Raw genomic sequence first — 23,161 nt, 5'->3', positions numbered from 1 at the left:
CACAAGGCTCTATTCGAGAGCCTATGTTGTTTATACTTAAAATTGGCTTATACAGTGAAACCTGTAAACTGACAGGAATATTAAAAATGGTCGGTTTTGGAGGCATTTAAAATATAAAGGTTCCCGAAAAAATGCCCGCCGTTTGAAGGTGGCCGTTACTGTAGGTTCGATTATATTTAGTTATTAAAGAACATAAAAACTTATCGTAATTTATGGAACCAACACTTCCAGAATAGTTTTTTTTTAATAGATAATATTAGAAAATTTACAATTGAAGAAGCGAATTTGCGGAATACTTCAAACAAAAATATAAAATAAAAATAACAGAATGTATATTGATTTTTTTCCTAATAAATTAAATTTTAAAAAATCCAATTTTTTATTTTAATGCATTCTAAAAAAATATTCGCGTCGTCATAAGGGGCCAGAGATGGGTATGACTTCCGCTAATAATTTTATTAAATTAAATTACCGTATTAAATAACAAAAAATGTATTAATTAACAAATCGTTTATATTTTACTAGCAGATAAGCCCGGCGTTGTTCGGGCAAAAAGTAACGATAGCGAAGATTAAGATTATTACATTATAGCCAATCTTACCCGTTTTCACAGAATGCAAGAATTAGGTCCCCTGTTTCCAGAATAATTAGAGAATTTTTAGACGGGTCTAAAAGTATGTTCGATTTCCCGCAAAAACGCGAAAAACCACATCTGCGCCTGTAAATCTTGCACGCGCTTTCTCTTAACACTTCCATTGTTACCTAACACTTCCATTCTTAACACTTTTATTGTTAACACTTCTATTGTTGACATTTCCATTCTTAACACTTCTATTGTTAACACTTCCATTGTTAACAACCTCTCGCGCGCGGGGGAATTTCGAAAAATTCCTTCTTAGTGTACGTTCTCGTGACGTACCCTAACTGTGTACCTAATTTCAACTTTTAACTCCTAACCGTTTGGGCTCTGCGCTTATTATTATTATCAACTAATGTCGATTACATATATAGATAACATAAATTATTGTTATAAAAATAACTTATTACAAAAAACATATTTGTTATCACATTCTATCATACTTAAGATAAATAGTACGAGTAGATATTAGACGGACTGCTATCTGTTCCTAGTCCGCACATAATATATTCTCTCAAAACTCTATCACACCCTCATTACACTCTCCAAATATTTCCTATTACGCTCCCAATGTATTCTCCTGATTATTTTCCCAATGTACTCCGCTTAACTGCATGCACTAGCATCCTAAATAACTTTTATTAAGCTAGTCTCACCAGCCAACCGAATGGACGAGGCAGTTAAGGGACCCGGGATGAGCAACACAACATGAATTTTTCGTAGGCAGTCCAATTCTATACCATTTGGCTGCCCAATGTGGCTTAGCCGAACCCCACGATGAGCTTTAAAAAAGGCCCTCTTAAGTACCCACAAGGCGGAAAGAGTAAAACAAAAGACCGAGCTCCGGTCCACCAGTTGTCATACAGTAAAACTTTTTAAAGATTTGCACTAGTCGTAAAACTAGCTTTACTGTATTTTTTTTTAAATATAAAGCCATATAATTAAATATATTATACGGTAATCTCTCATCTTTACTAAACAACGGAAACAAAGCTTAGATCTATTTTCCTGAGAAAACAAATTAAATTTTTTCGCATTCAATTTAGTGCCAGTGTCAAGGCGAACAGGTCCTAGAGAATAATCCTAATAAATTTGATCCGGATCGGTTTAAGAAATGTGTAGAAAACAGACAGGCAGTCAGATATTCTATTTTATATAAATTATATAGATATGTATTTGTGGTAAAAATCTGTGTAATTATTTTGTAACCTATTTTTTAAAAAAAATCCTAAGGAAATTCCATTTTTAAACGTCTCTCATTCCTGGTAGCGTGTTAATATTATGAGTAACTAAAGATATCAAACGGAAGTTTCATGTATTTCCTTCAATCTTGTTCTAACTCACTTTCCAGCATGAACGACTCGCTAGAGGTATCAAATTGGAATCAAGGTACAGATTTTATTAATGTTACTCTGTTTATAAATGACTCGGTTATAACAAACAACACTTCTGCCAGTAACGTAACAACTGTTCCGCTTTTCGAAACGTATCCAAAGGAGTTACTTTACTTCGCAGCAATTTCCTGTATCGTGTTCGTCTTCATTGGACTACCTGGGAACTTCGTGACCATCGTCGCCCTACTTAAAAGTCCTCGATTGAGAAATGTCACCTCGGCGTTTATCATCAATTTGTGCGTGGCCGATGGACTATTTTGCATTTTTAGTCTTCCGCTCGCAGCGTCCATGTTCATACACAAGACGTGGATCTACAGTGACTTTCTTTGTATGATTTTCCCTATGCTTCGTTACTCAAACGCTGCTGTTTCTCTCTTTACCATTATTGCCATTACGGTCAACAGATACGTCATCATCGTCCACCGCAAAAGCTACACGAAGATCTATACTAAGGTAAGCATTTCTGTCATCATCGCGCTTATCTGGTTGGTATCCTTTGCACTGCTGACACCCACTGCCTTCGGAATTTGGGGAAAATACGCTTTTAATCCCGAAGTAGGGACGTGTACAGTGGTGAAAGTTAACGGAAAGTCGTCGAAAACTTTTATTCACATCCTGGCATTTGTTATACCAAGTTTTACTTTCGTCTTTTGTTACTCCAGGATATTCTGGATCGTCAGAAAATCGGAAAGAAAATTAAAAGCCGGGCGTGGATTAAAGAAGGAAGAGAAGGGTGTGGACTTTAGAATAAAATGTTTCGGAAAGAAAGCGGAAAAATCGGAAAGCGAAGGAAAGCAGAAGCAATCCAAAGATTTAAAAGTGTTAAAGGTGACTCTGGTGATATTTTTAGCTTTCATCTTCTGTTATTCTCCCGTTACATTTGTTAAAATCTTTAAAAAGGAGAAGAGCATGCCTTTTTTTAATATCATAGGCTACCTTGGTGGTTATTGCACCGCTTGTATCAATCCTATCATTTATGTCATCATGAGCAGAGAATACAGAAGAGCTTATAAAGAATTATTCATCTGTAATAATACAGTTAATAGTGTTGCAGAGACACGCACTACAAGCTTATAAACTACATTTTTTTAGCATTTGTTCATATGCAGTATCTACTTTACATTTTTCATTGAACTGTACAATTAAATACATTACGTGTATGCATATATGCATCCTGTAATAAGTAGTATTATATTGTTATAATGCAAATATGTAAATAAATTAACTGATCTGTAAATAAATTTATTTAATAAAATACTTTATATAAAATTAATCTAATTTAATCGAACTCAGACAGTATTTAGTATTATTACTTATTGGCAGTGATAGCGAGGATTCGTAGCAGGGAGCCCGTACTTTGGGGCACGTGCCGCCTTTTTCATCTGGGTTGCTTTTTTCCTAATCACCAAGAGGCCTTAAATTTCATTATCAGGGGACAGCAGAAAATTTATTACTTATACGTAGCGTATTCTGCAAATATAAAAACTAATGAGCAGTATTTGTCCATTGTCTCATGGAACTTCGTATGTTGACCAAAACCACATTCCTTGTTTACAAGGACAAATTAACCCGAAGTGCAATCAGTGCCATCATCTTGTGGGAGCGCTGATCCGACGTTGAGCCATAGTTTGAAGCTTTTTGCACAATCTACAATGTCCTTTTTATAGCTTGTACTCTTCTTTTTACTCCCTCGTTCTTTAAAAGACGCATTACTTGGTATTTTAGTCATATGCAGTATATATATATATATAGGCCCATATATAAACAAGAAAATGTGTTAGTAGGCTATCAATAAATCTGCATTAATATTCTACTTGTATGGTGCAGAACGTCTTTAAACTACTAAAATATGTAGACTCAATGTGAATATCATAACAAATGTAATTTCAAGTCAAAGATTATCCCAAATACTCTCAACTCAACTAATACTGTTTTCACTGTACTGAATCAAGTAAAATTGCATACTTTAATATTATATCTGGGTTAAATTCTATGGCTGTTTAAATGCATTAGAGCAGCATAAGCTATGGTTTTCACAATTATATTGTTATAGATGAGGAATAAAATACAACAGAAAAATATAAATGCACCTATTTATTAAACAGATATACTATGTACTGTACATACATTGAACAATAGAAAAAACTTGAAAAACTACTTGAAAACAGCAAAAACCGTCTATTAGTCAAATGGATAAAACGGTTTCTTCCCGCCGCAAACTGACTTGAGTGCCATCTATTTGCTTTCTGATACATTAATTTTATTTTAAATACGGCTGAGTGACCAGCATAACTATCGACTCCGATGTTACCAATCGACTCTGCCGAAGGATTTATCGGGATATATTAAGACTAATTAATAATCAGATAGAAAGATTGGCTACAAGTAGAAGCTTAATTAATTGATTCGTTTAGATATAACCATAATGATAGTGTAACGAGCAACGCATCTGCACAGTAAAGCTGAATTTAAGTTCTTGAATGTAGTGTCCAGCGTGGCTAGACGCTACATGCGAGAACTTCCGAATGCCACTTTTAACATCCTAGAGATGTTTAATGGGATTCAAGTTAAGGTGCTTGGAAGGATTAGGGTGCATTCTAGCAACTTCAGTTCAATGACACTAAAGTTTCTCGAATGTTTCTCTAGCCATATTTGAACCCACCGTGTGTTGTGTGGAGGTTATTTGTCCTGTTGAAAGAAACAATTGCCATCCGAGTGTAGGGCCACATGATCTACAAGAATGTCCAGGTAGTTGTTTCCAGTAACTGTGATACTAAGACGCTAAAGAACCAGTATCCATTAAACTAAAGCCACTTCACACCGGAACACCATTCTCAGCAGTTTGCACAGTTTCCTTGTAGTATGACAGGTCCATGGCTTTAACTACCAGGATAGCCCAGGAAATGTGTCATTAGAATTCTAATAGCTCGTCACCGTGCTACAAGGTACGGCGACGAGCTGTTAGTAGAGGCACAGGAATAAGATAACTTCCAAATTCTAGCATCGTTATAGACATGAGCGTCCGCAGAAAATTTTTCAGGGGGAAAAGCTTGAAAAGAAATAATTACAGCAATAAATTTTTATTTTATGTTTTGGTTTATTTAAGACAGAAAAAGCATCTCGTGGTCGAGAATTCAAGGTTATAAATCTTAATCACTTTTACGATACGATTTTTTATGGAATTTTTTACTCGATCTCGGGGAGGATAAGTGCTTCGTTTGCCCCTCTGTGGACGCCCATGGCTACAGACCTTTGAGCAGTAAGCTGACTGATGACCACAGACGCACAGTATTAAAAATTGCTATGATGGTCTGATAGTTTTTAGAATCTGTGACAGCCGACGAAAGCCTCGAACGTCAAAGTATTGTATCCGAGACTTTTCGCCAGATATCAAATAATCACTGTATACTCTTGATGTAGTTGCACAGGAAAACCCAAATATAGCAGTCACCTCTGATTTGATATAGTAGCCCATCTGTTTTGCACTTAATGTAGAGTACGTCTTGCGATCAGTTACACTTTGTTCATACTTATCTTGATCTGAAACTTAAAGACGAATTACTTCAGCTTATATACTACATGTTATTAAATTAACATAAATAAATAGCTCAAAATTTTGCAGTAGTGGCAGCTGACTCATCTAAACAGCGGTGTTTCTATTTCTCTTGCATGACAACGTATATACGTAATTGTGATAAAACGCTGTATATTCATTTTACAGCATATTCCTTTTTAAAATGTGCTGATGCAGACATACTCAGCACATTTTAAAAAAGAATACGTTGACGAAACGAACGCACATTAGCAGCGGCTTTTTAACATTTTCGTTGTTAATAATAGTATAACATTTAAATTTCCGTCAAATTTTTAATAATTTACTAAATGTTAGAATCCAAAGTGTCCTTTGTTATTTCACGGTCTGAAAGTCATGCTTGTTCTTCTCTATCTAAATGTCTCCTGTTCCCAGTAATGTGTTAAACTTATGATAAAGTGCAAATATCAAACGGAAGTTTGATGTATTTCCTTCAACGTTTTTCTGATTCACTTTCCAGCATGAACGACTCGCTAGAGATGTCAAATTGGAATCAAGGTACAGATTTTTCCAATGTTACTCTGTTTATAAATGACTCGGTTATAACAAACAACACTTCTGTCAGTAACGTAACAACTGTTCCGCTTTTCGAAACGTATCCAAAGGAGTTACTTTACTTCGCAGCAGCTGCTTGTATTGTGTTCGTCTTCATTGGAGTGCCAGGAAACTTCGTGACAATCGTCGCCTTACTTAAAAGTCCTCGATTGCGAAATGTCACCTCGGCATTTATCATCAATTTGTGCGTGGCCGATGAACTGTTTTGCATTTTTAGCATTCCGCTAGCAGCATCCCTATTCATACACAAGACGTGGATCTACAGTGACTTTCTTTGCACGATTTTCCCTCTATTTCGTTCCACAAATGTTGCTGTTTCTCTCTTCACCATTATTGCCATTACGGTCAACAGATACGTCATCATCGTCCACCCCAAAAACTACACGAAGATCTATACTAAGGTGAGCATTTCTGTCATCATCGCGTTTATCTGGTTGGTATCCTTTGCACTGCTGACACCCACTGCCCTTGGAATTTGGGGAAAATTCGCTTTCGATCCCGAAGTGGGGACGTGTACTGTAGTGAAAGTTAACGGAAAGTCGTCGAAAACTTTTATTCACATCCTGGCATTTGTTATACCGTGCTTCACTTTTGTGTTTTGTTACTCCAGGATATTCTGGATCGTCAGAAAATCGGAAAAAAAATTTAAAATCGGGCATGGATTAAAGAAGGAAGAGAATGATAAGAAGTTTAAATTAAAATGTTGTGGAAAGAAAGCGGAAAAATCGGAAAGCGAAGGAAAACAGAAGCAATCTAAAGATTTAAAACTGTTAAAGGTGATTCTGGTGATATTTTTAGCTTTCGTGTTTTGTTATACTCCCATTATATTTGTGAAAATCTTTAAAAAGGAGAAGAGCCTCCCCGCATTAAACATCATAGGCTATCTTGGAGGTTATTGCACCGGTTGTATCAATCCTATTATTTACGTCATCATGAGCAGAGAATACAGACGAGCTTACGCGGAATTATTCAAATGTAAGAAGACAGTTCACAGTGTTACAGAGACACACACTACAAGTTTATAAATTACAGTTTTATGCTTTACATAGATTTCATTTAGGCCTAATATTTTCTATGTAAAAATAGGAGTTTGTTCAGCAAACCTTCGATAAATGTATAGAATAATTAATAATGTAAATATAGAAAATAATTAATAACTTTGTAATAAATCAGTTGATTTGTAAATAAATTTATTTAATAATTACTAAAAAACATTTTACATGAAAATTAATCTAATTTACTGATAAAAGGCTATCATATGTTACTGTTTCCTGTCCGTTTATCATTGAATAGTGAGAAACAGTCATTGCAATTAACTCAACGTTAAGTATTAATCATGATTATAAAATTATACAAAGTTTAAATATATTAAATATAATTATAAAACATTAAATTAATCGGAGTAAGACCGTTGCAATGTTTATTTAGTTATGGCAACGCAACACTTGGACGATCTGCCTAAGGAGATGCCTTCGGGAGGTTTTTTTAAGGGAAACTGGCCCCTATTTAGGCGTTACAGACGTGGAGAAAACCCGGAAAACTGCTCGGTGGCCAGCCCGTCCGAGCGAAGCGCGAACCCAGTGTTTAGGGCACGAAGACCGCTTGGCCACTGGTGAGTCCTGTTGCAATGACATGGTCTTTCAGAGTGCACCAGTAGCGGAGTTGATTAGAGTGACCATATTGTTTATTGCGCAAACCGGAAAAATGGGTCTAAAAGTGGGAAAATTTAGATTATTTTTTTTAAATTTATTTATTTATTAACCTGTAAATAGGTTATATTACATTAGAAGTCCAATAAAACGCTTCTATTTAAAATTTTATTCTATATTTGAGGGTTTAAAACGTGGAAAATGCGATACTGTCCCGGACAAACTGGGATGTATTGTCACCCCAAGTTTAAACCACCAAACATTGGTAGCTGGTCTCATGAGAAGTTTTTCGGATTTTTTTCCCACGTGTTTAACACGTAAACAGGGGTCAATTTTCCATGGAAAGGCCCTGTAGGCGCCAGATAATCCTATCAAGTTATGATCGATTGCCAAATGGTCGTTTCAGAGTAGTGTCTTCTTAAATTTCCGTGAGGATAACATTTACTGTACAGCACCGAAGGCTGGTACCGCAATGGTCGACTTTCCATTTTGTTTAGCTTAGTGTTAGAGAAGGCTAAGCACGCGGCGCAGCAAAACTATTCAACATTAAATTAAATCATTGAAATACAGATATAAAACAAAAGATGTGGCAGCCAAACAACACTTAGCAACATTATTTACTACAAGATTTAAAGAGTGACTCTTTCAGCCTATTAAAAAAAACCGTGGATTATTATCCAAAAATGTTTGCAATACACCACTGCTTGTACCCTTCAAGTTGATCATTATCATATCCTTATCCTCGTAAGTGTCCTATCGGATAGTGACATCTTTTTTAAGTTCCGAAGAAGTATTTTAGACTAGCACCAATGTCTCAGTAAGAGGAACAAATTCCAAAAATGATCTTTAACTACATATACTTTGTCGCTGATTATTGCTACACATCGAACGAAATGCTACGTTTTGTGGTCCGAGGGCTTGTACTAATGCAATCAATCTTTCCAAAATCCGAGACTCCACCACTTGCAGTGTGGATAAAACCACCCAAACACTGGTAGTTGGTCGTGGGTTCTCACCCCAACAACAAAATGACCAAGTGAAGTTTTCCGGGTTCTTTCATGTGCCTAACACATATGTAGAAACCAATTTCCCATTAAAAATTCTTCCGGGAGGCAGATCGAGCATGTATTGAGTTGCCTTAATTAAATCGTAATAATCTATAGTATATTCGTTTTCTACAGGAAGAATGTATGGAATTACATCGAAGGCTTTGACACGCACTGACCTCTATTGCTAGAACTATGAACCACATCAGGTAAAAAAAAAAAATATTCGCTAATAGGTGTTCAATTTGAAGGCTTAAGAAGGCATTTTATTTTCCAAACCTATATTTACGTACATATTAAATTTATAAATTAATTTCCAAGTAATGGCTCTCATTTTGTGAAAAACCTATTCAGATTTTAAATTCAAAAATTTAAAATAAAAACGTATTCAGTTCCGGTGATTCGTTGTAGAGAATTTTCTTAACTGTTAGTAAACCCATTATGGGTTCGACCAAGACCACAGTGGGGCGGCCGGGTGGTGAAAGATTGGGTCCGATATTGTTGTAGAGATTATACAAATCATCTTATAGTAGTATGCTAGTTAACAAATACGTCTGTTGTGGTGCCACCTCCGCATTCCTACGCCTTAGGAGGCCACCGAATTCGATTATATTGTCGTACCTGAGAGAAATACTTGTCCCTCAATCTCAATATTTCTGATTCTTAGTAATGTGTTAACGTTGTGATTAAGTAAAGGTATTAAACTTCCGTTTGATGTACTTCCTTTAATGCTTTCCTGGTTTATTTTTCAAGATGAACGACTCGATAGAGGTATCAAACTGGAATCAAGGCACAGATTTTACTAATGTTACTCTGTTTATAAATGACTCGATTATAACAAACAACACTTCTGCCAGTAACGTAACAACTGTTCCGCTTTTCGAAACGTATCCAAAGGAGTTACTTTACTTCGCAGCAGCTGCTTGTATTGTGTTCGTCTTCATTGGAGTGCCAGGAAACTTCGTGACAATCGTCGCCTTACTTAAAAGTCCTCGATTGAAAAATGTCACCTCGGCATTTATCATCAATTTGTGCGTGGCCGATGGGCTATTTTGTATTTTTAGTCTTCCGCTAGCAGCGTCCATGTTCATACACAAGACGTGGATCTACAGCGACTTTCTTTGTATGATTTTCCCTCTATTTCGTTCCGCAAACGCTGCTGTTTCTCTCTTCACCATTATTGCCATTACGATCAACAGATACGTCATCATCGTCCATCCCAAAAGCTACATGAAGATCTATACTAAGATGAGCATTTCTGTCATCATCGCTTTTATCTGGTTGGTATCCTTTGCACTGCTGACACCCACTGCCTTCGGAATTTGGGGAAAATACGCTTTTAATCCCGAAGTGGGGACGTGTACTGTGGTGAAAGTTAACGGAAAGTCGTCGAAAACTTTTATTCACATCCTGGCATTTGTTATACCGTGTTTCATTTTTGTGTTTTGTTACTCCAGGATATTCTGGATCGTCAGAAAATCGGAAAGAAAATTAAAAATCGGGCATGAATTAAAGATGAAAGAGAAGGGTGTGAACCTTAAATTAAAATGTGGAAAGAAAGCGGCAAAATCGGAAAGCGAAGGAAAGCAGAAGCAATCTAAAGATTTAAAAGTGTTAAAGGTGATTCTGGTGATATTTTTAGCTTTCGTGTTTTGTTATACTCCCATTATATTTGTGAAAATATTTAAAATGGAGAAAAGCCTCCCCACATTGAACATCTTAGCTTATCTTGGAGGTTATAGCACCGCTTGCATCAATCCTATTATTTACGTCATCACGAGCAGAGAATACAGAAGAGCTTATAAAGAATTATTCATCTGTAATAAAACAGTTCACAGCGTTACAGAGACGCGCACAAGTTTATAAATTAGCCTACATTTTTTAATGTTCTTTAATATTTTCAATGAAAAAACATTTTATTCAATTTTAAAAATGACATTAACCTTTTCGAGTAACTTGTAAATAAACTTGTTTAATAATCATTAAAATATTTACATAAAAGTTAATCTGATTACCGATAAAAGACAGTGTTAAGTTACTGTTTCCGTCCGTTGAATCATTCATTGATGATTAATGGTGGTCTCATTTGACTTAAAGTTAAGTATTAGTAATTATTATAAAATATACTTATTGAGAAAAAGAGTGTCCTCTTAGTGTCAGTCGGTCAGTCAGTTCGCACTAATAGTTTCATTCGATCATGGAATGAAACTTTATTAGTACGAACTGACCGACCGACCGACCACGACCAATACGATCGCGGTCAGTCGGTCTTAAGTGATTACAGTATCTCAGCAAAGCAACAATTTTGTACAGAGTAACGGTACAATTTTAAACAGTGGCGTACCGTCATTGGAAGCGGTGGGAGCGCCGCTTCCACCTTCCAATGACCTTCCCTCGTATTTTCTAAAATATAAATTTTCATATTTTAACGTACTTTGAATTAATTAAAATTAATATTTTATTATAACTGCATTATGTATCTTATTACAAATTTCTATACTACATGTGAAAAAAACGATAAGATTGCTATTGTATATTCGAATATCAGTGGCGGAACGGAAGCGCTTACGAGACAGCTTCCACGGCGAGAATAACTGAATGGTGTAAAGCAATCAGAGGGCATTGGGGCATGCGCTTTACAGAGCACCAACCTCACCCGGTTTAGCTGGTGGAAGCTACACAAGTGTAACGCTTCCAACGATTCTATCCCTTAGCCACTGGGTAGGGAGCTATATTTAATTTTAATTTTCTTTTAATTATACTGTAATTATATTGACAGATTTTCAGACATAAAATCTTTAGAATTTTTACACTTTTAGATGTTAATAATTTTACTATTATGAAAAACAACTTTTCCAAGCGTGTTTTAATTCTATAAATTAAGTAAATTTTATGGGAATTTTTTGATTTATCTAAATTACGTAGTGAACCGCAATATTTATATTGGTGTCCGGACTATATTGACAAGTAACTCTTAGACATGAAACATATTATAATTAATGTCGATCCGAACAAAGACGTACTAAAAAAATTATATGATTTAATATCATTAATTTTTACGGTACCATCTACCGGTGGGTCTGTTCAGCGCAGTTTTTCGACCACGGAACGAATTCATACATTGGCTAGGAACACGGTCGGAGGAAAAATTGTCGTCGCTAGAGAAAAAGAGCTTTTAAATACGTCGATGGAGTCGACGACCAGCGACTTTTACGATAAAGTAATTAACGACTTGGCGGAAAAAATCGCCGAATAGAATTAGTTTATAAAAAATTTTAAAAAGTTTTTCTATTATTGTTTGTATCATATCAATTTGTATTATTTGTATTACAGAACTAAAATACATAAATTTTTTATTTTTGTCATTTCCAGTATTTGTTTAAAACTTTTATGGAGATGTGAGGTTCCGGACAGGTCTGACCCGTCACGAATAACGCGAAAAAACAGTTAATTAGAGAAAAATTTATTAGTTTAAAAAAAAACATAGGTAAAAATCGTTTGTAGTCGGACACCCATTGTTTATATCAAACTGCGAGGCAGAAACCATAAATCGCGGATGGAAATCGTCCTATGATCGGTGGAAGATCGAATTCGTCTTCGATTTTGACTTTTCTCGCGCTCCAGGTAAGAGTCTCGTTACTCTTAGTAACCAGGGACCAACCACTCGGGAAGCGTGATTGAGTGAGAACGACCAATCAAAATCGACGAAAGAAAGAACGGAGATTGATATAATCCCCGACAATCGAGGACACCTGGCACTCGGTTAACGTTCCGAATAACCAAAACGCCCTGTGTCAACGCGCAAAAAACAACAAAAAAAAAAATTCTCGTCTATTGTGCCAACCTGTAACCTGTGCCACTTCGGACTTAGACCGTGTCCCCGACGCCAACAGAGGAAGTCTCCCCGTGCCCTACAGACTTATCGAAGCCACAGTCCCGGGGCCACCTTCGATCGACCATCGAAGAACCACATCGACGCCCAGATGTCCGAACGGCTGATTGTCCTAAAGCAAACTATTTTGTACATAGTATAAGTTTATTTTATGTTTCTTTTTTGTCGGTTTTTGTCAGATACGTCTCTTCCGCCACCACGCACGTACGAATGGACCCTAGGCCATCACTGACGCGCAATTAACTGATTGCCCCTGGAAGTCGGCTTCTTACAGAAACACAGCTTCCCTATCATCAAATGTCACGGCACACCACTGACAATTTAAAAAAAAAAAAAAAAAAAAAAAAAAAAAAGCCTTTCGTACCGCTTAGGACATTCTCTTTCCTGAATACAGGCGATGTCATAGTAGAATGTGGAGGTATATAGCACCATCCTGCTATAGATTTCCCACAGAAGTTGCAACTGCAACGCCAGATTCTTCACACTATTAGCCGAATTTGACGTTTTATTTGGTCTCATAAATGCTCAATGATAACAAAATGTAAACTGGACAGGCCAAAAAAGGTGTAACGAGTAGGGCACTTCTTGGAAAAATCTAGCTGTGTGCGAAAATTATCTTGCTGGAAAATTGCTGTATGAGTGACAATACACGAGGGCGCAGAATTTCCTGAATAACATCCTGTTAATATTCTTGTACTCGTAGTCGTACGAAATATAATAAAACCTCGAGTTTCGAATTTAATTTGTTCCTGAAAGTTGCTCGAAAAGGAATTTGTTACTAATGACAATACACTACCAGTCTGTAGTAATCCACACATTTATAAAACAGCATCACTGCAAAAAAGACGACAATGCTAATGACAGGACGCGCATAAATGCAAATTTTTTTCTGATAATCGCATGCCGAAAGGGTTCTGTAGCGAGATTTGTACCTGTCTCTAAATGGTGTGCAAAAAAGAACACTGTTGCAGCTGTTCATACCTGCCTCAAGAACTGATCAGCCAATCTCTCTTGATAGGCTGTCTGGGCGTCCAGCGCCTGCTCGCCTTTCATGTGTGCCCTAACATATCCAGAGTCAAGTCAGAACGATCAGACGATGATCAATTTGTCGAAAGTTCCATTCTGTTTTCTTCAGTACGATGATGAGACCTTTCCTAAGTTCCATCAGCTGTATGTAACGTTTTTTCTGTGTCGTATAGACATTCCAACGTTCGAGATCACTAAACAACATGTATACTGAAAATTCTGAACACAGGACTTCTGAGAAGCTTTCAATAAGATGCTTGGTTAGCGATTTTAGCAGATAGTTCCGTTTTACGATCTTACAATAGGAGCCTTGTGTTGTAGGCTATATGCATTTAGACTTGCTATGATCTTAAGGTACAACATATAAGTACTTTCTCTCCGTCAAATAACAATAAGCACATATTGTGTTTGAGAATCATTGAGGCCTCTCATAACTTAAAACCCTAAGCTTTAGCTCGTTTAACTTATATGTAAATCAGGCTTTGCTGTAAATTTTTATAAATATAGGCCTACTGTATTAAAAAAAAAAGAAAAAAGAAAAACGTACAACAGATCTCGCTTTAATCCTCAACCGTCGTAAAGCGAACCTTTTATATTTCCCTGTCCGATAAGTTCGATGTCAAACAGGGTGATTAATCAGATCATAATTAACCCTTTAAATCGCTTTTCATGAAAAATCGTTCCCTATTTACGTGTTACAAACGCGAAGAACTCCACTTGGCTAGCACGTCGGCGAGGTGCGAACCCGCGACCAACCACCGTTTTATCCTCTCGATCACTGATAAGTTCTTAATTTATTAACTAATAATTTAATATTATTAATTTGATCATTTACTTTTCAATATAATTAATTTATTTTATAAATCTTTTCGTTGTTTTGAAACTTCCTTCCTTATCAGAATTTCCACGTCTTTCACGTAACATCATTATTCAGCAAACGTTACTACATCCGTTAAACACAGTTCCTCTCATATATTTTCATTTTCATTTAAGTTTTTGACATGAACTACTCGCAAGATTCCTCGAGTAACAATTATAATTTGAGTAACAGTACTATCGTTAATCTCTTCGATAAATATCCTCCCGAGTTACTGTACTTTGCAGCAGCTTGTTGCATCTGCTTCGTTGTTATCGGAGTGCCTGGGAATATCATCACTATCATCGCTCTGCTCAAAACTCCTCGATTGAGGAATGCCACGTCAGCATTCATCATCAACCTATGCGCTGCCGATGGATTTTACTGTGCCTTCACTCTTCCACTTGCTACCTCCACATTTATACACATGACATGGATATATGACAACTATCTCTGCATGATTTATCCGTTGATACGTTACTCTAATGCTACAGTATGTGTTTTGACAATTATGGCCATTACCATTAACAGATACGTCATCATCGTCCATCCGAAAATTTACTCCAGGATCTATACTAAAACTAGCATTTCTATCAGCATTGTCTGCATCTGGTTGGTATCTTTTCTTTTTTTGGTGCCCACAGCTCTCGGTGTTTGGGGAAAATTCGCATTTAATCCCCAAGTGGGCACTTGTACTATGGTTAATGTTGATGGTAAATCTTCCAAAAACTTTCTTTTTTTCATGGCATTTTGTGCACCCACTTTGGTGTTCGCATTCTGCTATTCGAGGATATATTGGATCGTCAGAAAATCGGAAAAAAGCTTGCAGGCAAGAAGAAAAACAATAAAAGAAGAAAAAGGAAGCATCTGGAACAAATTAAATTGCTGTAAAACAAAGAAGGAAACTTCAAAAATTCAGAAAAACCGGAAAACTTCGAAAGATTTAAAATTGTTGAAGGTAATTCTGGTGATATTTTTGGCTTTTATCTTCTGTTACGTTCCTTTGATAATAGTTAAAATATTTAGAAAAGAAGAAAGTCTACCCGTTTTGAACATTATAGGATACATCGGATACTTTTTCACCGGTTGTATTAATCCTATTATTTATGTCATCATGAGCAGTGAATATAGAAAAGCATACAAGGAACTATTCATTTGTTCTGAAAAGACTAAAAGGAATGGAGCAGCACACATAAGTCACTTATAAAATAATCTATATTTTGTACAATATTCTATATATTTGATAAAAGTGGAGTGATAAATTCTTTCTAATAAGATTCATAAAGACGCAACGAGTAAACGAATGTAATTGTGTCAGATTATCGCGTTCCTCGCTTTCTAGTTTCTCGCTCTCGATAAAATTGTCATACAATAACCTGAATTCTTCCTTTTCTTTCAATGTGTATAATTAAAATGGTCAGAAGACGACGTTCAATACCTCTATATCGAATATTTTAAAATCGCTTGTTTTATATTTCGGATTACTCCGTAACGAACTCGTGAATTAATAAATCTCTCCCGAAAGAAACATTAATCGTTTTTCTTCTCGCTCCTAAACGCCGAAAAAGTTATTTTTGAACACTTTAAACACCGGGAACGAGGTAAGAAGCTTAATGCACAAGCTTAGTATAAAGCAAAAACCTCAAACCGCGATAAAAATCGGTGCCGGATATCTGCGAGAGCGAGATTTTTTTGTCCCGCGACTAAGCGATTCTATTTCGCGCGATGGTTTCGCTTTGCGAGAGCAATACCGCTACAAACTTAATACGTCGTAACAAAATTTTATTTATAAGAATGGTCATCTTATTGGTACCTACGAGACGGAAATTTAAAGGAAAATCGTAATTAAAGTAGCTCTATTTAACGCTGTCTTGAAGAAAATGCAGCAATCTTAACGTAACCAAATTTTTCATGCTGATGTTTCAGAACATGCAAACATGCACAATAGAAAAGTTTAGTTCAAAAACTCACCACCACTACCAGATATGTGGTGCTGAGAATGGCAAATAACTTCATAAATCGTCCCCAATTAAACATGCGTGCATCATGCATACGATAGTTTTTTGTCGCTCACACCGTCACATATTTCGTATTGGTGAGTTTAAAACTTAACTTCTCCCGCATGTCGTAGCATGACTAAAACCTATATTAGAGAGAAAACCAAATTAAAACGTGCGCAAACCTATATTTAACCTGTACTACTATGGATAAATTCACTAGACTGTGGATGAATAACAAACTCTTAGGTATTGTATTGTCTATACATGTGTATAAGTACGTTTGCCACATTCAAATCTTTCCCCTAAACTTTTTTTCTTAATTTATTTACAAAGCTAAGAAGCTCGGGGGACCGACTCTTCCCCGGTTACGCTAATGGTCCCGTGGAAATTACTTCCGCATGTCTTGAAATCACCCATATATTGCGTTACTGTACCCCATAAAACTATTAAAACCAAACTAAAAAAATTTTTGTTACATTGTTATTTTTTCAATTGTAATTAAATACTTTTAAAATCTAATACTGTGTCTATACATCACTGACTCCGCGCAAATCGCTTTTTATCAGTGGAATTTTTAAATTGAAATTTCTCTTAAAACAATCCGCCATTTTTGACGGGTTTATACGCTTGTTTTGATATAAAATTGTAATTTTGTAGAATTTTAGAGTTGAGATTCTTTTGGTGGGATGTATCTTTCCGAAATTTCCAAATCTGTGTATAGAAAATTTCCTCACAAGTAATTTCCGTTTAGTAACAACTGACGACTGGAAACAAACCTCCATATTTCACTACATTGTGTAATTATAACAAGTAAAATTCGTTTCTAAGCTCGAATTCGAGTAGACACACCGACGGACAAACAATATTTATTTTCTTTACTATTTGTAACTAATTTATCGTTTCTTTTTTAAAATGATTCTTCGAAGGATTCCGAATTCGAAACTTCCAATTAATCAGCATTAATGAATCATAAAGCGAAGGTTGTTACATCCGTTAAATACTTCCTTCTAAATTTTATAACATTCATTTGTTCTTCAACATGAGTTACAAACAAGTTTCCAATGATAATTATAATTTCACTAACCCCACTATCATCTCTCTTTTCGATACGCATCCTCCTGAGTTACTGTACTTTGCAGCAGCTTGTTGCATCTTCTTCGTTGTTATTGGAGTTTTAGGAAACATTATCACTATCATCGCTCTGCTCAAAAGTCGTCGGCTGAGGAATGCCACCTCAGCATTCATCATCAACCTATGCACTGCGGATGGATTATATTGTGTCTTCACCATTCCACTAGTTACCTCCATATTTATATACCGAACATGGACGTACCACGGGTTTTTATGCATGATCTATCCGTTGATACGTTACTCCAACTCTATAGTATCTGTTTTGACCATAATCGCCATTACCATTAACAGATATATCATCATCGTCTATCCTAAAAGTTACTCCAAGTTCTACTCTAAGATCAGTGTTTCCATCATAATCGCCTGCATCTGGTTGGTATCGTTTCTCGTTTGGATGCCCACGGGTCTCGGTGTTTGGAGAAAATTCGAATTTAATTCGGAAATTGGCACATGTACCACGATTGATGTGAATGGTAAATCTTTCAGAAATTTTCTTTTCATCATTACAATCGGTATACTTGCTTTTCCTACTTTGGTAATTGCATTCTGTTACTCGAAGATATTGTGGATCGTCAGAAAATTTCAGAAGAATTTGAGGTATGGTCAGCAACCGATGAGTAAAAAAGATAAAATATTATGTAATAACTTGAATTGTTTCCAAGTAAACAGAGAAACATTAGAAATTGAAGTAAAGCTGAAATCATCGAGTGATTTAAAACTGTTAAAGATGATTATTGTGATCTATTTAACTTTCCTCTTCTGTTACATTCCACTGCTGAGTGTTAATTTTTTTAAAGAACACAAAAATCCACCTGTTTTAAATATTATATATAGCATTGGTTACTTTCTCGCCGGTTATATTAACCCCATAATTTATGCTCTCATGGATACCGAATACAGGAAAGCATACAAAGATTTGTTTAGTTGTAATAAAACGACTAACACTAATTCCGAAACAATAGTCACTCGCTTGTAGATTGATTTAACAAGCTATATTTTAACCAGTTTGTATGTTAAATTTAAGCAATTTCGTGTTTCTTTATTGGAAAGTCATCGTCTTGTAAAAGTTATTTTTACTTTGCATAATTCAATAACACGTGTAATTTAGTATGAAACGACAATTAATAAAATCATTATTAATTTATTTGCATTGTCCATGATTTATTATTCCCAAATTATAAGAAAGATTGGATATGCCCTCGATTGATGCTAATTTTAATATTGAATATTGAACGATTACCTAAACCACACGAGAAACTTTCAACGATGATTTGAACCCAACTGAACAGTCAAATCTCGGTTTCACGAACAGAATTTTGAACGCCATATTTACTCCGGTTTCCGTACCATAACTCGATTTACGAACAAGCAGCTCGGCAGAGCAGGCCATAGGTCAACTTCCCATACTTCCTATGTTAAAGAAACTCGAAGGCCCGACCTATCAGCGACAGGACTGCCGATTCAGAAGTTAGTGCCGCTGAGATTCGCATGGTGTCATTAAACGTCACAACACATATCATCGATGATGACGTTATTATTTAAATTAATTTTCAATGCACATGACGGAAAGATGCTACTTCCCTTTTTCAGTATGCACCGCAGTTGAATTTAAATTAAATTAATAAAAAACAGCGTTAATTAACATTCACGTAATATAAATGGCAACATCACTGGAATCACGTTAAAAAGTTGTCTCTTTAGATGAGGGTTCCATCTATTGGGAGACAAATCTGCAGAGAAGTTTGCTAAACAATTTTTGCGTCTCGGTAATGGCAAATTCACTGAAGATCCGGATACTAATTTGATAACACTACATAAACCACAAATGAATATACCGGAGAGCAATATTCGCATCTAATAACAAATGCGTTGCGGAATGTACTGTACTGTACCTGGTAGAGTTTTTAAATTCCTTGGATCTAGGTCCATCCATTCTCGTTCCGTTATGCAACAGAACGAGAATGATCTTTTATCTTTGTCCTGAAAGACAGCAATTTTTTTCTCTTTTACAGTTCCATTATTATAAATACCTAGGTCAATAAATGCACATTTTAGTTACTAGGGGCATTGTTTTTATCACACTCTCTCAATTCCATACTCCCTCAAAAACCCGAACAACGTCGGGCACACGTTGCTAGTATGTAATTCATAATATATTATACTAGCAGGTAGGCCTGGCGTTGCTCGGGCAAAATTAAAGATAGTGAAGATTAAGATTATTACATTACAGTCAACCTTACCCGTTTTCACAGAATGCAAGAATTGGATCCACCTGTTTCCGGACTAATTAGAGAATTTTTACGTGGATCTAAAAATATGTTCGATTTCCCGCAAAAACGAAAAAAAACTGCATCTGCGTCTTGCACGTCGCTTTCTCTTAACAATTCCATTGTTACGTAACACTTCCATTGTTACGTAACGCTTCCATTGTTGACACTTCCATTGTTACTTGATACTTCCATTGTTACTTGACACTTCCATTGTTACTTAACGCTTCCATTGTTGATGGAAGTGTTAAGCCTTAATCTTGTCCCTCTCCCCCGTGGGGAGGTATTTCGAAAAATCCCTTCTTAGTGTGCGTTCTCGTGTTAACAAAAATATATTGCCTTTTATATGGTTATTGTGAATTCTAAAATCTAAAGAAAATGTGTTATGTTTCTTCTTGTGTGAGAAGGAAGGCTCTTTTATGAGAAACTGCTTCTGTTTAGGTGATATTAACATAAAGAAAACCCGGAAAACTCTACGTGGCCAGCTCGTTGAAGTGGCACAAACCGGCGACTAGCTACCAGTGTTTAGTGGTTTATCCACTCTACCATTAGTAGGAACCAATCCTCGAAAATTCCAATAAATCGCTATGCGAAAGTTGTTACATCCGTTAAACACGGTTTTTTCTCGATTTTACTACGTTTATTTATCCTTCTACATAGTGGTGCACTCAAACGGGGCCACTGTGTAGAAAGATTGTGCCAAAGATAGTCATTCCTAGGAGGGCCTCTCGGAAAGACTTTCTTCAGAAAATTGGCCCCTGTTTACGTGCTAAATATGCGAAGAAATCCTGGAAAATTCCGCATGGTTAGTCCATTAGTAAGGAGTAGACTCATTAGTATTCAGTGGTATTATCCCATCTGCAATTGGTAGGCTGAATATGCTGCACTACAGTGCAGCATATCATTCAATGGGATTCCTTAAGCTACAAGGAGCTTCAAATTGCAAAAATTCTGACAAATTATTTAAAATATAAAGATTTCTTATTTACGAACTTTGTATATCTTAATGGATCATGTGTAACCCATTTAAATAATTTTCATATGGTACCCCTGAAAAATTAATGTTGTATTTGTATAAGTTATATTTTTCCATTTATATTCTAATTTTTGTTTAATTCATAACATAAAATTTCCTATAATGTACATTTAAAAAAAAGGGAAATAATGTAAATGTAGCGGTAATTCTCGGGAAGGAAAGGTGGTTGTAAAATGCTTACTTCCTTATAATTACAAAAGAATGCGATTTTTCTTAACATTTAAATTTATTTCCTGTAATTAAACTTAGTAAATATTAAAAAATTTATACATTATCAATTTATAATTAATATTTACGATCATTTTTCTTGTGTTATATTTAACATATCTTAAGACTTAAAGGATTGCCTGTGTAAGTAATAACAAAATATATAAATGTTAACATTCTTAAGGCTATGGTTCAACTAAAGTAGACTTATATAAGTTAAAAAAGTACAAAATGTATCTTATATACAAGAATTTGTATTGTTACGTGAATAACTAGAGGCATTCATTAGCAATTTTCTTGCAAAACAAGAGCTGAATATACAAATTATTCAATAAATCAATCGCAATTATGCAAGAGAATTATGTTATTATCCGATGTCCAAAATTTCGCACATTCTTCACAGGTTTCATGCTTTGGCATTTTTTTCGTTGTTTTTGTTAACCAAATCGTCACTGTTAATTCCTGATTTTGAATTGAGAGTATGCATGACTGTCCCCATTTGAGTCGAACTATCTTGACTTGTATAAGAGGATATTTTGGTTCCGACGCTCAAAACTCCGTCTTTCATCCAGATTAATATACTTTTGTACGCTTTTCTGTAATGTTTGTTAGTCACACCATAGATGAGAGGATTGATGCAAGCGCTCATGTATAAGAAAATGTAACTCACAATGTGCAAAGCGGGATACTTCACTCTTTTATCGGCCACCTGTTATAATATTTTAGGGAACGAATTAGTAGATTCAATGCTAAATTATCTTAACAATTACTTAATTTTAAACTTACCTTAATAATTGTAATAGGCAAGTAACAGATGAGAAACGAAGAGAATATTATTAGAACCATTTTGGTGATTTTCCAATCTTGCTGCTTCTTGGGATCTTTTTTAACTTGTTCGTTGCTATCTGAAGTACTGTGCTTTCTGACTCTAGTTTTGCTTCTAACAATTACCCAGAAGATGCGGATGTAGCAGAATACTATGACGATACATGGCAAAAGAAAGCCGAAGATAAACAAAAAAGTTTTAGGGGATTTTCCTTTGACTTCTAAAATGGAACAGTTCATGATCTTCTCGTCGAAGCCGAATCGACCCCATTTTCCAAAGAGTGTGGGTAACATTAACGATATGGAAAACACCCAAAGTGACAGTACCATAGAGAAAATATACTTCTTCTGATAAATGCGATCATACCAAGATGGATGAACGATGAAGACGTAACGATTTACAGTGATGGCAGCTATGGATAACAGTGATAAGCCAACGTTAACGTAACGCAAAAAGGGGAAAACGATACACAAACTATCTCCATGAATCCAAGTATGGTGTATGAATCTTGAAGCACTAAATGGTAGATTAATGGAGCAGAATAAGAAATCTGCAATGGATAAGCTCATGATAAATGCGGATGTCGTATGTTTTCTCACTCGAGGATGCTTATAAAGCGCAATTATGGTCAGCAAATTCCCAATAATTCCAATTATTGTGATAATTATAGTGAAAACCGCTGTAGCATACAGCATAACAGACAGGTTACATATCTTCGGAATTGTAGCGTTAGAACTCGAGTTAGACATCATTTCAGCTCGTTGTTACGGTTTATCTGTGAACATTTAACTATTTTATTTTCTCTCGGACTACATGTAAACCAATGTTTTTCCGGAAAAAAGCTGTGATCTTCCGAAACATTGACTTGTTCGACTTCCTTTTACGAGGTTGCATCCTCCCAGATCTACACATTTTATCAACTGTCTAGCAATCTACACAGGATGGATGTTTCCTGTGCTTAGTTTCAGCAATTTATGACCTTTATGAATCATTTGTCCGAAAACTGACTAATTTATAAAACTTTCTTACAAATATTTAAAATATTTT

At 35.7% G+C, this 23,161-nt stretch overlaps 6 protein-coding genes and 1 long non-coding RNA gene across 7 annotated transcripts; 5 read left to right on the top strand and 2 right to left on the bottom strand.

The window, feature by feature from the left end:
• Positions 1-546: 546 nt before the first annotated feature.
• LOC136978300 (uncharacterized) lies at positions 547-20,204 on the bottom strand. The gene is made up of 2 exons (XR_010881197.1): positions 20,051-20,204; positions 547-632 (listed from the first exon to the last, which is right to left on the bottom strand). It is a non-coding gene; the product is annotated as an uncharacterized lncRNA (long non-coding RNA).
• On the top strand, positions 1,767-3,242 carry LOC136978286 (G-protein coupled receptor moody-like). Its single transcript, XM_067273987.1, has one exon. The coding sequence runs from the start codon at positions 1,951-1,953 to the stop codon at positions 3,106-3,108; it is 1,158 nt and encodes a 385-aa protein (XP_067130088.1). The 5' UTR covers positions 1,767-1,950; the 3' UTR covers positions 3,109-3,242.
• On the top strand, positions 5,684-7,208 carry LOC136978285 (G-protein coupled receptor moody-like). The gene has a single exon (XM_067273986.1). It carries the CDS (start codon positions 6,046-6,048, stop codon positions 7,201-7,203), a length of 1,158 nt encoding a protein of 385 aa, XP_067130087.1. The 5' UTR covers positions 5,684-6,045; the 3' UTR covers positions 7,204-7,208.
• On the top strand, positions 9,465-10,774 carry LOC136978289 (G-protein coupled receptor moody-like). Its single transcript, XM_067273990.1, has one exon. The coding sequence runs from the start codon at positions 9,627-9,629 to the stop codon at positions 10,737-10,739; it is 1,113 nt and encodes a 370-aa protein (XP_067130091.1). The 5' UTR covers positions 9,465-9,626; the 3' UTR covers positions 10,740-10,774.
• LOC136978257 (G-protein coupled receptor moody-like) lies at positions 14,688-16,361 on the top strand. The gene has a single exon (XM_067273942.1). It carries the CDS (start codon positions 14,793-14,795, stop codon positions 15,852-15,854), a length of 1,062 nt encoding a protein of 353 aa, XP_067130043.1. The 5' UTR covers positions 14,688-14,792; the 3' UTR covers positions 15,855-16,361.
• On the top strand, positions 17,581-19,339 carry LOC136978256 (G-protein coupled receptor moody-like). Its single transcript, XM_067273941.1, has one exon. The coding sequence runs from the start codon at positions 17,687-17,689 to the stop codon at positions 18,752-18,754; it is 1,068 nt and encodes a 355-aa protein (XP_067130042.1). The 5' UTR covers positions 17,581-17,686; the 3' UTR covers positions 18,755-19,339.
• Positions 20,205-21,298: 1,094 nt separating the features above from the next.
• LOC136978272 (G-protein coupled receptor moody-like) lies at positions 21,299-23,020 on the bottom strand. Its single transcript, XM_067273957.1, has 2 exons — positions 22,075-23,020; positions 21,299-21,997 (listed from the first exon to the last, which is right to left on the bottom strand). The coding sequence occupies exons 1-2, from the start codon at positions 22,864-22,866 to the stop codon at positions 21,695-21,697; spliced, it is 1,095 nt and encodes a 364-aa protein (XP_067130058.1). The 5' UTR covers positions 22,867-23,020; the 3' UTR covers positions 21,299-21,694.
• Positions 23,021-23,161: the final 141 nt, after the last annotated feature.

The sequence above is a fragment of the Centruroides vittatus genome, unplaced genomic scaffold (genome assembly GCF_030686945.1).
Source record: "Centruroides vittatus isolate TY-2023 unplaced genomic scaffold, ASM3068694v2 contig_502, whole genome shotgun sequence".
Taxonomy (NCBI): Eukaryota; Metazoa; Arthropoda; class Arachnida; order Scorpiones; family Buthidae; genus Centruroides; species Centruroides vittatus.
The sequence above is the reverse complement of the archived record's forward strand: the minus strand, read 5'-3'. Positions and strand labels throughout refer to the sequence as shown.